We start from the raw sequence: 14,486 nt of genomic DNA, 5'->3' as shown, positions 1-14,486 counted from the left end.
GGAACCGGTCTGTATGTGGGATCCGAACCCTCGGCGGGAGCGCCGCCATGCTCCCAAGCGGCACACTGTAGCAGTGCACCACCGGGCCGGCCCAGTCTAAATTATTTCTAAAGACTCCTTTCAGTACTAAAGCTTGTAATACTAAATCTAGATTACCACCCGAGTTTACTAAATACATACTGGTAAATAAGCAGTGAAAGATTTTCATCTAATAAATCCAGTAACTAATCATTTGTGTCACAAACTGATAGCAAACTGATAGAACAACAGCATCAGAGAGTACTCATAACATCTCAGCTTTACTACATGCCAGGCCCCATGCTACCTTATTTAATCATCACACATACCTTACCAAGGGACCAAGGCTTAGAGATGTTAAGCGACTTGCCCAAAGTCACACAAATGGCACGTAACAAAGCTGAGATCTTAGAAGTCTGATTCCAGAGTCCACGCTTACACCTAGTGTGCTATGCTGCAGCCATACATTTGTACTAAGGGCTACCCAAATTAGGCTCTGTTAGTGATACAGGTTTCTGTAATTAGCACTTTTCATAAACTGTCTAAATTAAATACTATTTACAGGATTCTGTTGCTTTGCTACCAAATACGCACAACTGGTATGAACAAACACGTCAGTTTTTTCTTCTTTCATTACGGCCCAATAAACGGTCATACCTTATTAAAAACATCTTTGCTAATGGCATCCATGTTCCACAGACACATCCTCTCTCTCTGTACTAGAGCCTCCTCTTTCTGTCGCCATTCTTCTTCCCGTTGCCTCAGTTCTGATACTGCTGTTTGTGCTTTGGCATGTTCCTGATCCAAGGACTCAGAGTTATGCAGTGCTAGGCTACCAAGTTTCTGCTGAGCTTCAGCAAGATTCCATTTGCATGCCACAGAGCTCTTCACAAACTCTTTCTGCTTTTGGCAAGCCAGTTCAATCCCATGGCTATACATCTGGATGAAAAAAAACAATTATTAGTAAGAAATGAAGAAGGCAATGGATATGTTTGTTCAGCACAGTACAATGTTTTAGGTACATAGTGTATCCTGTGTTCTGTGTCTGCAGTTTCATTCTTACATTATAGGCCTTGTTTCATCAACAAGACTCTAAGCTTCTTTGTTAATCTATGCCCCTCCCCTGACAACTAACAGCAACAAAAAGCCTGGCAACTATCACAGTGTCTTGCACATAGCTGTTCTTCAACAAACATTTGATTTATAGTCTTCATAATCCTGAACCAGCAGAATAATGAGAACAAAGCTTAAATCTAGCTCATCACCTCAACACTCAACATGCTGAAAAACAGACCTTTAGAATTTTGTTCTGCAAGTTCTTCACCGCAAAGTACCTCCTTTTATTTAGAAGTAATAATTTGTTGGTTTCTATCTTATTTTTGAATTGTCCCAATTCTTGGTGATTTAAGTTGTTCTTATTGGAAATTTCTATTTTTAAGTGATTATATAAAACATATCCTTTAATTTAATCCTAATCAAAATGTGCTTAGTTATTTTTTTTAAAGTGCGAACTGGTCCACTGTGGTAACTCTGTTCCACTCAAAAGCAGTAATAATTAATTTCAATATTTACTTAATCACCATATGTAAAGCACTGTGATAGGTGTTTAATTCCTTCTATTCCTTGGCTCTATAAAACAAAACAAAAGTTGAAAGCACATTTTTCATGATTTCTCAGCCAAATGTAGATCAACTTCAAATTACTTATTCAGAATAATTTCTCTCCAATCTGTTCCCACATCTGCACCACTATTCAAGCACTTTCAATTTCACACCTGAATTATAAAAATCAGCCTGTCTTGTCCCAAGCCATTCCCTGGTAGACTGGACTGATTCTTCCAAAAACCAAATATGATCATTTTATTCATTTTTAGAGTCTTGGGATAAAGTGCAAAGTCTGTGACATGGCATGATATCACTTCGTATTATCTCTCTAGACTCAGTTCCAGTTACTCTTCTATTTATTTGCTTATTCTTCCCATCTCTGTCCCCATCCGCCCTTCAGTTTAACAATCCTCCTCCCTCTAGGTAACTCCTACCTCCATGCAGATTCTGGCATCCCTAAGCTTTTTCTTTTCTATTCTTTCCTCATCCAAGTTGTTCATATTTCTATCGTGGTGTGTTTCATGCAAAATTGTACTCAACTATAGACTTCTTGAGGGGCTAGAATTCAAGAAATGTTAAGATGAATAAATGAATCTCCACTTCTTGGAACAGACAGGTGGTGGTAAAGAATTGTCGGGCAAACAGCAAGCAAGGCCCCTACTGAGTCTTTAAGCGAACTAAGGTTTCTACTGGAGCAAGTGTAGACACTACTGCTATTCAGATGTTTTACTTACCCATTCAGCAGGTTTGTAACCCAGGTACCACACACCTGGCTAACTACATCCTGAACTAACCAAGTAAAATATTTACTTTTACTTTTTGCTATCTTAGAATAGGACCAAGAATAACTGTAGACAAGCTATACTTAAAATAGGGCCAGGAAAAGGAGAAAAATGAAGGTATAAAACTTATTTTGTAGGAAAAAACAAAGATATTACAAGAAAAGCAATATGGATAAATGGGAATATCTTGCATTTTCAAATTACATGAGAGGAAATATTCATTTCTCAAATCAAACAAATTCTAAAAATGATTTATGTTTAAATTCTTCTCTGCAGACCACCCAGACAACATTTGGCCATTTGGGCAGACTATTCCACACATATTGAGATGATTAAATATTAGGTCATATTTTAATCTGTAAGAACATTATTATATTTTAATGGACATAATTATATTTTAATATAACTAAAACATAATTATACTTTAAACATAATTATATTTTAATATAACTAAAACATAATTATATTTTAAACATAATTATATTTTAATGAACATAAATTCCAAACAGGAACTGTTAGCATAAAAGTCTACTAATGTAACTTTACAACAAAAATTCTCAAAAAGGATCTCTACATTCTGATCTGCCTTTACATTAATTAGATCTGAGAACTATACATCATATATTACATTGATTACTAGATTCCCCAAATTTGATAATTAAACCAAAGCTGGTTTTTTAAAGATTATAAAAATGTTTACCGATCAGACTGAACATTTCATTCTTTCCAAATATTCCAATCCAAAAATTAAAGTTAGCAAGACAAACAAGTAGGTTTGCAATAAACACACGAACTTAGAATTAGTAATCACTTTGCAAATTTTAACACTATTTAAAGGTAGTTCCAGCCAAATAAAGTTTTATAGTACTTCACAGAATGGGCAGTGCAGTAAGTGAGAAAAGATATAAGCCTAGGAGCCATAAATAGGTTCTAGTTTTAACTCTGCCACTAACTAGCTATATGGCCTAAGGGGAAATCACTTTTAACTCACTTAAAATTCCTTTCAGCTAAACAAGTTTATAAGTGCACAAGTAAAATATTACTGTACAGATATTTTTCAAATTCAGAGTTTTTATTAGATTACTTTTGTGACTCAAACACAACGCATGAAATTCTTGAGACCTTTTCCCCCTCCCCATATGCCTTTAAAATTGACAACAGCAGCTGCTGTTCATTCTTTTCTCTAACACATTATGTGCTTATAACACATTTTGTATATAAAGATGACACTAGTGATCCATAATTAGTGGGTGACTACTGACCCATCAACTCTCAATTCTGCCTCCTAAAAAATGTCTTGCACTTTTCCAGTGACTAGCTGGCCCAAGTACAGCCTGTGGTTATGAAACAGCATTTTTCTCTGTGTGAAGCCAACTAACCCCGTTAGTTCGGCATAAGATTGATACTACATTTACTGGCAAACGATTTAAATCACTCATCTTCATTAACATCTAGCAAAATGAGCTCAGAGAAAAACTGCTATTAATGCTGTTACGTTCTTAGGACCCCATTTTGCAAGAAGCCTACAACGCACACCTACAATCCATTTCGTTGAACATATTAGTGTTTAGTCTGTGATCCTGGAATATAGTTCCAAAACACACTCGAGCTGGGAGAAAAACAAGGACAAGGAATTGAGAGTACTAAGCACTCCCTAAGATAGGTCCCAGAAAAATCCTAAATGGTGTATCACATTTGGATGAATTTCAGAGGCAGGAAGCTGGGTTAAAAACCACAAGTAGCATCAAGAACCTGAGGGAGAAGTCTGAAGGAAAAGGCAAGTGTGTGCCTATTACGTTTTTTTCTGGAGAATGACGTGAAGCAAAACTAAAAACAAAACAGTAAGGTACAGATGGTCATGTGAATGGGAGAGGTGGAAGCCAACACCAAAAGCGAGGTTTACAGAATTTGCTCAAATGACCACATGGGTGAAATAGCATGTGAAATCCTTATATCAGGACTCAGTGTAATGCTGAACTACATTCACTGTTCCCAACTACCAACTGTGTTCAAGCACGCTGGAGCCTTTAACAGAATAAAGTGCTCGGATAAAAGCACGCACAAGAGGACAAAGGGTCAATGTTATAGCGTGAGCCGCCCCCAATCCGGGTGCTGTCAAAAAGGGGGGAGGAGGAACATCTCACAAGGATGAGAAATCAGCCAAGGTGAAAGAAAAGGTGTGCATGGAGGTGGAGGTTGGGGATATACGGCCACCCCCTCTCCCTTCCGGAGATGCTACAATAGCGGTAGGATGGCATCAGGTCCCCAAGCCCCCGGGGGTGAGGTGGACACAGAACAGGGCATAGAAGAGGGTCGGGGAAACACGGCACTCTCGGGGGCTTGGCGACAGCACCGCCCCATCCCCCTGCAGAACGCGGGCCCCCCTCACCTGGGCGCCGTCACCCTGCAGCTGCGGGCAGCGGGGAGAACCGGGGGACACGTCCAAGTCACTTTCTTCCTCAGCCTCACCCTCGGCTCGAGGGAGGCTCCAGGGTCCAGGCGGCGGCCACGGCTGCTCCATGTCCCGCTGCCCCCGGCCGTACAACCGCCACTGCCAACGGACTTGGCTAGCGTGCCAGCTGCTGCGCGGGGCCAGCCACCCCGGCCGGCCTGGGTTGTTACCCAGAATCCCTCTGCCGGCCGCGACGCCGACGCACACACCGCGCTAGCCTGGGCCCCGCCAGGGGCGGAAGGCGGAAGAAGAAGTGCTCGAAGTGATGCGTCACTTCCGGCCGTGGGCGGGACCGTGGACGCGCGTACGCCGGCCCTGGGTGTGAGGGGGTGGGTGTGGGACGTCCTCTTTTGAAACTCAGTTCTCTGAAGCCTTAGAGCGCTGCGAACTTACTCCTGATGGAGCTACGGGTGGTGAAACGTTTGTTAGGTAGTGTTAGATACTTGTTATCTAGTGTTCCGTAGCTGGGAACCGTGCGTCCTGGCCGCCGGGACGTGCCCGGACCCAGTGTCTCCTTTGCATGTTCCTTAAAAACTGCAACTCATTCTTGTGCATTGACATGTAAACCAGTAGTTCCGAGGCAGGGGTGGTGGGAGCGGAGGAGGGGAGAGAGAACTTTGAAAGGCAGAGCCAATTTTTCTGTCACTTCGAATTACAGGCAACGAGAGGGAACTGCGAAACTTGGCTGGGAGGAGTACACCAGATAAACCAGTGGAGCGAGCACAGCTTCAGAAGATTAAGAGGAGTACGACCAGCAGTGACGTTTATGGAGGGCTTGTGTGTTCTCACGTATCTCGTTTAATACAGAAGATTTGTGCTCTCGTTATACCCTTTTTTGAGAAGAGGAAATAGGCTGAAATGCCCGAGGTCACACATTTTAAGAGGAAGAGGTAGAATCCTAACCCAGGGAGTTTAGAAGCTTGCACGTTTAACAATCAGGCCTTGCTGCCCTAGTTATTGAAGAGTCCAAAATAAAAACGAGACGCCATTTTTTCAATTTATTAGATAGGCAGATTTTTGAACTACCAAATGTGTACGAAGACATGAGGAAATGCTGTTGAGTGAATGTGTAACCTTTTGGGAGGAGTAATTTGATCATATGAGAGCTTAAGTGCTTTGATTACTCAATTACACTACCAGGAAATTATCAACAGTTATTTTTGGACCAATATCTAAAGATTTACCCACAAAGATATTTTTGCAACATTTTTTGTAGTAAGAAAAAAACGAAAGACGGTCTAATTGTTCATCAATAGAGGAAGTTAAATTTTGTCATATTAATACAATGGAATTTTTTTTTTTTTCCTTTTTGTCTTTTTCCGTGTCCGGCAACGGATCGCAACCCTCAGTGTCGCCCCCGTACCGGACTAGGACCGGCAACAGGATCGCAACCGTCGGCGTTGCTCCCACGCCTCGCTCAGCCAGTGAGCGGGAACCGGTCTGTATGTGGGATCCGAACCCTCGGAGGGAGCGCCGCCGCGCTTCCCAAGCGGCGCACTACAGCAGTGCGCCACCGGGCCGGCCCAATACAATGGAATATTATCAACCTTTAAAAAGAGTAAAGTAGATCTAAATGTGCAGATATAGAAATATGTCCAAATGTATTCAGTTTTTTTTTTAAAGTTGCAGAAATAGATATATGTATGTATGTGTATGCATATACATAGAGAGAGATCCTATTTGTGTAAAAAGAAGTCCGTGTGGGTGGGTGGGTATGTGGGTGTGTGTAGAAAATTCCTGGAGGGTATACAAGAAACTCTTAATGATTACCTGTGATGGGTAAACTGGGGAGGAAAGTTTCTGAGGATCTTTAATTTCCATATTAGCTTTCTTATATTGTGCTGTTTGAATATTTTCCAAGGAATATACAGGAGGGGTTGTGAAAAAATTCATGGAAGGATTCAGATTTTAACTCAAATCTTCTCCGAACTTTTTGAAGTAGCCTCGTATTATAAGTTAATAATTGATTACAAGTAAAAGTTGAGAAGCACTGATCCTAAACCTTTTGAGTTTATGGGTTAAAGCCACAGAAGAAAACAGAATGGGAGAAAGAAAAGGAAAACACTTTTTTCTCTTTGCTTACATGAAGCCACAGAGTACTTTGAGCAATGCCTGTCATAAAGTAAGCTCTATACAAATGCAAAGTGTTGTTTTTGCTTTTTTTCTTCCCTCTCTCTCTACTTCTCAGTTTCTTTCCTTTCTAGCTGAACTCTAATTTTAGATTCCTCAGATTTTGGCCAATGGGGAGGATCTTGTCTATTCTCGTGGCTTTAAATAACATCTCTGTATTGACAATTCCAAAATTGAAATCCAATCCCTGACCTTACCCCTGTGCATCAGACCTGCTGATCTGACATCTCTATTTGAATGGCTCATGAACATCTTAAATTTAACATATCCAAAAAAGAACTCTTGATTTCACCAGCTTCCCCAAACTTATTCTTCCTGTCTTCTCCGTGTCAATAAATGGCACCACATCAAGTCCAAAATCAAGAGGTCGGCCTTAATTCCTCCTTCTCCTTCACTTCTCATACCTACACCAACAGCAAGTCCTGTTCTTTTTTTTACTTCCAAACACATCTTGAATCTATCTACTTCTCTTCAGCTTTACTACTTCCACTCTAGGCCAGGCCACCATGATCCCTCCTCAGGACTACTGCAGTAGTCTTCCATTATTTTGTTCCATTCTTGCTCCTTACAATTTCATCATACAGTTGCCAGAGAGGTTTTTAAAAAATACTTAGATCATGTAACCCTCCTGCTGTAACAATCATATACTTTTTTTTTTTTTCCTTTTTGTCTTTTTTCGTGACCGGCAACGTATCACAACCCTCAGTGTCGCGCCCGTACCGGACCGGGACCGGCAACAGGATCGCAACCCTCGGTGTTGCTCCCATGCCTCGCTCAGCCAGTGAGCGGGAACCGGTCTGTATGTGGGATCCGAACCCTTGGCAGGAGTGCCTGCCGCACTTCCCAAGCGGCGCACTGTAGCAGTGCGCCACCGGGCCGGCCCAACAATCATATACTTTTAATGCGAATAACTGAAACCCGAGCTAAAACACACTTAAACCATAAGGACATTTACTGTTTATTTAACAAAAAGGAGGGAGCTAAGTGGTCTCAGAATAGGCTTAGCATTTTGCTGATGTCATCAAGGACTCAGGTTCTTTCTAAACTTCCTCTCCACCGTTGTAAGTCTGTTGACTTTCATCTTCAAGTCTTTTACATCATGGTCACAGGAGGGCTGCCACAGCTCTGGATATCACATCAGAACATGACAGCAGCTAATGTAGGAAGAGAGAGAAGGAGGCAAAAACACTTTTATTCACTTGTGGCACTCATATCAGGAATAAAAATATTTTTAAGAAGCTTCCAGTGATTTCCCCTTATATCTCGTTGGCCAGAACTAGCTTAAATAAATTATCATTGGTTCCCGGGAGCTGGATGCATTGCCACCCAAACAAAACTAGGATTCTGTTAGCAAGGAAGAGGAGGTTATGGCTGTCACGTAGGTGGCCACATTGTCTGCCATAACTGTTTTTAACTTCCTGTGCAGTCTAGTGGCAGCCTAACTCTTGAGTGTCATCTCTTAGCCGCCCCCTGCCCCTTCCTCCTCTCTACCCAGGTCTCCTTTAGTATGTTCTTTGGCCCCCTTTCACTTCCTCAAACATATTGATTTCTTTCCTGACTCGGGGCCCTTTGCATTTGCTGTTCCTTTTGCTTAGCTATCTTTTCTCTTAGTTCTTTGAAAGTCTTGCTAGTGGTCATGCTTCTCCGCTTAGATCTTAGATCAAATGTTATACCCTTTGAGAGGCCAACCTGGCCATTGAGTCTAATTTAGTTTCTTATTTCCTCTCCTACCTGTAATATTTTATCTCACCATCTTGGATATTTCCTTTCTATCATTCATCATACTCTTATTATCTTATTTATGTTCACTTATTACGTTTCTTCCTCCACAAAAGCATATTGTCTCTTGTTCACCCTTGTACCTATATTACCCAGAACAGTATCCAGCACATAGTAGGTACTCTCTCTCTCTCTCTCTCTCTCTCTCTCTCTCTCTATATATATATATATATATATATATATATATATATATATATATATGCTGAATAAATGAATAGGGAATAAATGGATGGAAACAAAGATAAAAGATGCAGGATTAAATAAAGGCAGAAGAGGAGGAAAAGAAAACAGAAAGAGGTATATTTTGGTAGAAGGAGGTGGAAATAATGACAGAAGTAGCCTCATTTTGAGCCATTGCTGACTTCAGAGTCTAAATCCTGTGCCCAGGCACAGTAGACACTTTTTTTTTTAACAAGTCATGGAACTTAATCATGCTCTTTTCTGCTTTCTTATATTGGATAATAAATAAAATTCCTTGGAAATTGTTTCGGGTCATAATTTGCCTATTACTCCCATGGACATACAGCTAGCTAGCAGAAACTCAAAAGAGCAAATTAGTTTTTTTTTAATAGAAGTTACTTTTAAATGGGAGGTCTATGTGGTCCAAAGTGCCAAAGGGCAGTCCTTGTGGAAGAGTTCGTGTGGCATCATTATGTAAGTATTGAGCCTACAAATGCCAGTGAATCAAAGCACAAGCCAAAAAGTAACATATGAGTCTGACTCATGAACTCTAATAAAGTTTCATGAAGTACATTCCATGTGTGGGTCTAGATCCAAATGACTCCAAGATTGTTAAAAGCTGTTCAATTGCAATATGATTCCTTCCTTGGAAGTATTCCTGATACTTGGGGGGAAATTCTCAAAAAGTGTGTACACTTAAAGAAATATTCAAATTGCCAGCTCCTGTTTTTAATATTCATAAAGAGACCACTATTCTCAAAATACAGTGGTACTTTTTCCCTTTAAATGGGTTTCCCTCTGAATTATTTGTAAGGTATTATATACATCACAATAATTTTCTTATCTCATCTACATTTGAGGTAAATAGATCCAACATATTTTCTCTTTAAATTCCTGCCTTCTGAAGGGAATTTCATGATGATACCATCAAGAATTTTCTTGCCTTACATCTGTTACAAATGGGCAAGATTCCGCACATTCACTAGAAACAAGTTGTAGTGTAACTGCACGTGTGTGCCCATTGACTGATTCAGGATGATCGTGGTAATTATTTCATGCTTGGCTTGTGGCCACTATTGTGTTCTAAGAGTATAAAGGTAACTGCTCTGAACCACTGGACGCCAGAGGATGGAAGGTGGGCAGAGCATGGAGGGCCAGTGGAGAATGGCAGAGCTCATGTCTGAGAATAAATCATGTCTATGAAGCTCACATCTGGAAAATAAAGTATGTTTACCTTGCATAAAGCTGCCAGGGTCTTCTTTCAATTGCCTGACTCACAACCTGCACAGGAAGGGGCAGAAGGATCTGAGATTCCTGCTCAACAAAGATATGATAGCTTTCCTTATCTAAGTATATGTTGAAGATTTAAAAAATTGTTATTATACTTTTAAACATACAAAATACAGAATTACAGAAGCCTTATATATACATCACCCAGATTCAATATTATCAAGATTTGTTACATTTGCTTTATCTATTCCTTTTATTCATTTGCTGGAGTATTGAAAGCAAAATCTTTACCAGTCAACTGCCCCCCCCCCAAAAAAAAGAAAGTGAGCAAAATCTTAGACATTAGATCATTTTACCACTACATACCTTAATGCATCTCTAAACAATGTTAATATTTGCTTTACATAAATACAAGGACGTTATCATACCTATTAAAATTAATTGTTTGGTATTATCTAATGAATGCCCAGACCATAATCAATTATCCCTGATAGTTTCAAATATTCTGTTTAAATTGGTTTGTTCAAATTAGGGCCCCAACAAGGTCCACATGTTACATTTGGTTGTTAGATCTCTTAAGTATCTTTTGATCTAGAGCAGTTTCCCTCACCCTCTTCTGTTTTTGTTTTCATGCCACTGACTTGTTGCAACTAACTGGGTAAGATGTCCTGTAGAATATCTCACATTCTAGATATGTCTGTCTGCTTCCTTCTGGTGTCATTAACATGTTTCTCTATCTTCCATATTTCCTTTAAGTGAAGTTAGCTCTAGAGCAATGCTGTCCATTAGAACTTTCTGTAATGAGGGAAATATTCTACCTGCACTATCCAATACAGTAGCCACTAGCCATATGTGGCTATTGAGTACTTTAAATGTGACTAGTCAAAGTGAGAAACTGAATTTTACGTTTATTTAGTTTTAGTTCATTTAAATAGCTATATGTGGCTGCCACATTGGACAGTGCAACTCTAGTCACTTGCTTAGATTCAACTTCAACTTTCTTTTTTTTTTTTTTTTTCCTTTTTGTCTTTTTTTGTGACCGGCAACGGGATCGCAACCCTCAGTGTCGCGCCTGCACCGCGCTCAACCAGTGAGCGGACCGGTCTCTATATGGGATCCGAACCCTCGGCAGGAGTGCCGCCGTGCTCCCAAGCGCCGCACTCTACCGAGTGTGTCACCGGGCTGGCCCTCAACTTCAACTTTCTTGGCAAAAGTGCTTCATAGGTACTTCCTACGAATCACATAAAGAAGTATGTGGTATTACCTATGGTAATGTATAGTGATGCCAGGATTGATCAGCCGGTTCATATGGCAATGGCCTGATCCCTCTAATTTAAATTTCCCCCAAAGAATACAATTTTAACATTAACCTTTTTTTAAAACAATAAAACCTCATCTAATTAGTTAAAACCAAGGAAAGAGCCCAGTGTAGTTCATAGAGTTCTGTTATACATTCATAGCAAAAGTCAGAAAGGTAGAATTTTCTTTTCTGTTTATCAGACTGTGAGAAAACTAAACTGTTAAAGAACATTTTAGAGAAGACTTTGGAAAAGGCTGAATATAAAAGGCAGTTATTTCTTGAGTCTTGAGGCTGGGTCTTTGCTTTAAAAAAAAATCAGCGATCTGGAAATGCATTACTGTAAAAATAATCTAGATTGTTTTATGCATTTGGGCTTTTTTTCTTTCTTTTTTTTTTTTTCCTTTTCTTTTCAGGCACTTCTCATAAATGCCAATGAATAAATCACTTTGGAAACTCAATCTGCTGGTGTTATTCACTCTTGCTAATGAATAAATCACTGGCTTAAAAATCTGTAGGGTCAAAAAAAAAATGAGTCTACTGAGTCCAGACATAAACTGATGGCCTAGAATAGAACTTTCAAAGTCTTTTTTATCCCTTATTATGGAGTACAGCTGTCCTTGAAGAGACAACTGGCTCAATCGAATATAATGAAGAGGAGGCCCTCTTTCCTAACCTGCTCCCTTGTCAGATAATCCAGGTGGCCCTGCTTTTTGCTACAGGTGGGAAACTGATGGCAGGATAGAGGGCTCAGCATGCAGTAAACAGTGGCTGTAAAACCTTATTTGACTAAACTTACCCCTTGCAGACTCTGATGAAAGCTACAGGCTGCCTTTCCAGAAAAATGCACATATGTGCATGCAGGAAAAGTTGCCTATCATTTCAGGGGACTTAGGACCCCTGAGAAAGGAAATCACAAATCACAGGATAGGAAACCCTGCACCAGAAGCAGAAGTGGCAGACACACTTGGGTAGTTTCTTGGCATGCAGTATACAGGGTATAGCCCCCAAAGCTGAAGAAGCCAGTTCCTGCTCCGTATGTTCCCAGATTTATCCTTCCTATCATTTTACATTTTCTATTTTTTTCCTTCTGTTTTCCACTTTGGACTAGATAATGCAAGCATTTGACAAATATATTTTTTAAAAGTACCTAAGGATATTCAGGCCCCCTCCCAGAGGCACCCATTATTAGCAGTTTCTAGTGTATCCTTTCAGGAATATGCTAATCATGTAAGTACATATAATATTCTCCTTCTTTCTCAAATGGCAGCATACTTCCACATTTTTTTGTAATATGTTTCTCCCTCCTTATCTCTATATTGTAGAAATTATTTGCTGTTCCGACTTTAAGCTCCACTTCATTCTTTTTCCATGCAGCATAATATTGCATCCTGTGGCTAAACCATAATTGATTTAATGTGACTCTACTTAATGAACATTTAGTTGGTTTCCAGTATTTTAATTTTATTTTATATTTTAAAATATGCTTCTTTTATCTTTTATTTTAATTTATTTTTTTGGTGGCTGGCTAGTATGGTCCAGTATTTTTTTAAACTACAAAAAATGGTGCAGCATATGTCTTTGTGTTTTTATGAAAGTATACCCATGAGATAAATTCCTAGCAGTGTCATTGCTGAGCCAAACTAAAAATTTTGATAGACATTATCAAATTGCTCTCCCGGGAAGTTATATGTGATAGGCAGAATAATGGCCCCCAAAGATGTCCATGTCCTGCTCCCTGAAACCTGCAAATATGTTACTTTACAAGATAAAAGGAAAATAAAGGTTGCCCATGGAATTAAGGTTGCTAATTAGCTGACCTCAAAATAGGGAAATTGACCTGGATTATCTGGGTGATCTCAATGTAATCACAAAGATCCTTAAAAGTGGAAGAGAACTGGAGAGATGATAGCATGAAAAGGACTTGGCTTGATGTTGTTTTTGAAGATGTAGGACGGGAGCTTTGAGCCAAGGAATATGCACAGCCTCTAGAAGCTAGAAAAGCAAGGAAACAGAAAAGGCAAGGAATGCAGCCCTGCTGGCAACTCAATTTTAGCCCAATGAGATCTGTTGGACGTCTCATCCACAAAACCGTAAGACAATAAATTTGTCTTATTTTAAGACCCTAAATTTGTGGTAATTTGTTACAGTAGCCATAGAAAACTAATACATTATATGTATTTATACTTCCATCCATGATGTGTGTGTTTCTCCACACTCCTTCCATTAGTGCCTTCTTTTTTTTATATTCTTCCATTATATGAAAAGAAATGTGTATAATTTTGTCTTACAATTTTTTTTTTAGTTAAAAGGAAAAGTGCAGCCATAGTTATCTGTCATATTCTTGTTCTTTGCTAATTCACTCTGGAAAATTCCTGTTTGGCCATATTTCATTTTCTTGTTTGGGGCAAGGATCTGAGCAGGATATGCTGATGTGTCATTTCTGCAATGCTGATGTCATTGCTGATCAAGCTGCATTGCAGAAACACTGTGGGAGCAGAAGTTGTTCACTGGAGTTGATTTGTTTGCTGCCACGAAGAGGTACCTACACAGGTAATAAAGCCATTTTCTTGAAGTGGTGACAGCCCAATCACTGAAGGGCTTTACTTGGCCTCCCACAGAGGTGATGGCTTCAATGATTAATTACTTTGCAAGATGGTCCAGAGGCATTGCATATGTAGTAACTTCCACATCTCCATAGCAGCTGGGGGCCTCAGGTGACTATGGTGGAAAAAATTAAAAGTTTAATTTCCTATCAACTTATTTAATATTCTCAAGGCAGACTAGCAGAAGTAGCTGTGCCTGGTCCTTTCTCATTCTGAATATTTAGTTTGCCTGATGTGGTGGGACCTCCTCTTACCCATGTACATTAATTCCTACAGACTGGCTTGACCAACTCTGCACTTAACATCTATTCAAAGATATTTATTGAGCATCTGCTATGCTAGGTATTTAGGATACACTTGGTCATGCAGAGTTTACAGATTATGGAGACAAACAGTAATCAACAATCA

General features: G+C 39.7%; 1 protein-coding gene across 1 annotated transcript in view; it reads right to left on the bottom strand.

Moving 5' to 3' along the window:
- CDC37L1 (cell division cycle 37-like 1) overlaps positions 1–5,106 on the bottom strand; it is a 25,826-nt gene extending 20,720 nt beyond the window's left edge. The window contains exons 1-2 of the mRNA XM_008578186.1: positions 4,794–5,106; positions 676–957 (exon numbers count right to left, since the gene is read on the bottom strand). Of these exons, the coding sequence (XP_008576408.1) occupies positions 676–957; positions 4,794–4,925 (414 nt within the window). The 5' untranslated portion in view covers positions 4,926–5,106. The remainder of the gene's footprint in view (positions 1–675; positions 958–4,793) is intronic.
- Positions 5,107–14,486: the final 9,380 nt, after the last annotated feature.

This window comes from Galeopterus variegatus, unplaced genomic scaffold (genome assembly GCF_000696425.1).
Source record: "Galeopterus variegatus unplaced genomic scaffold, G_variegatus-3.0.2 Scaffold1642, whole genome shotgun sequence".
NCBI lineage: Eukaryota > Metazoa > Chordata > Mammalia > Dermoptera > Cynocephalidae > Galeopterus > Galeopterus variegatus.
This window is presented reverse-complemented; position numbering and strand designations above follow the sequence as displayed.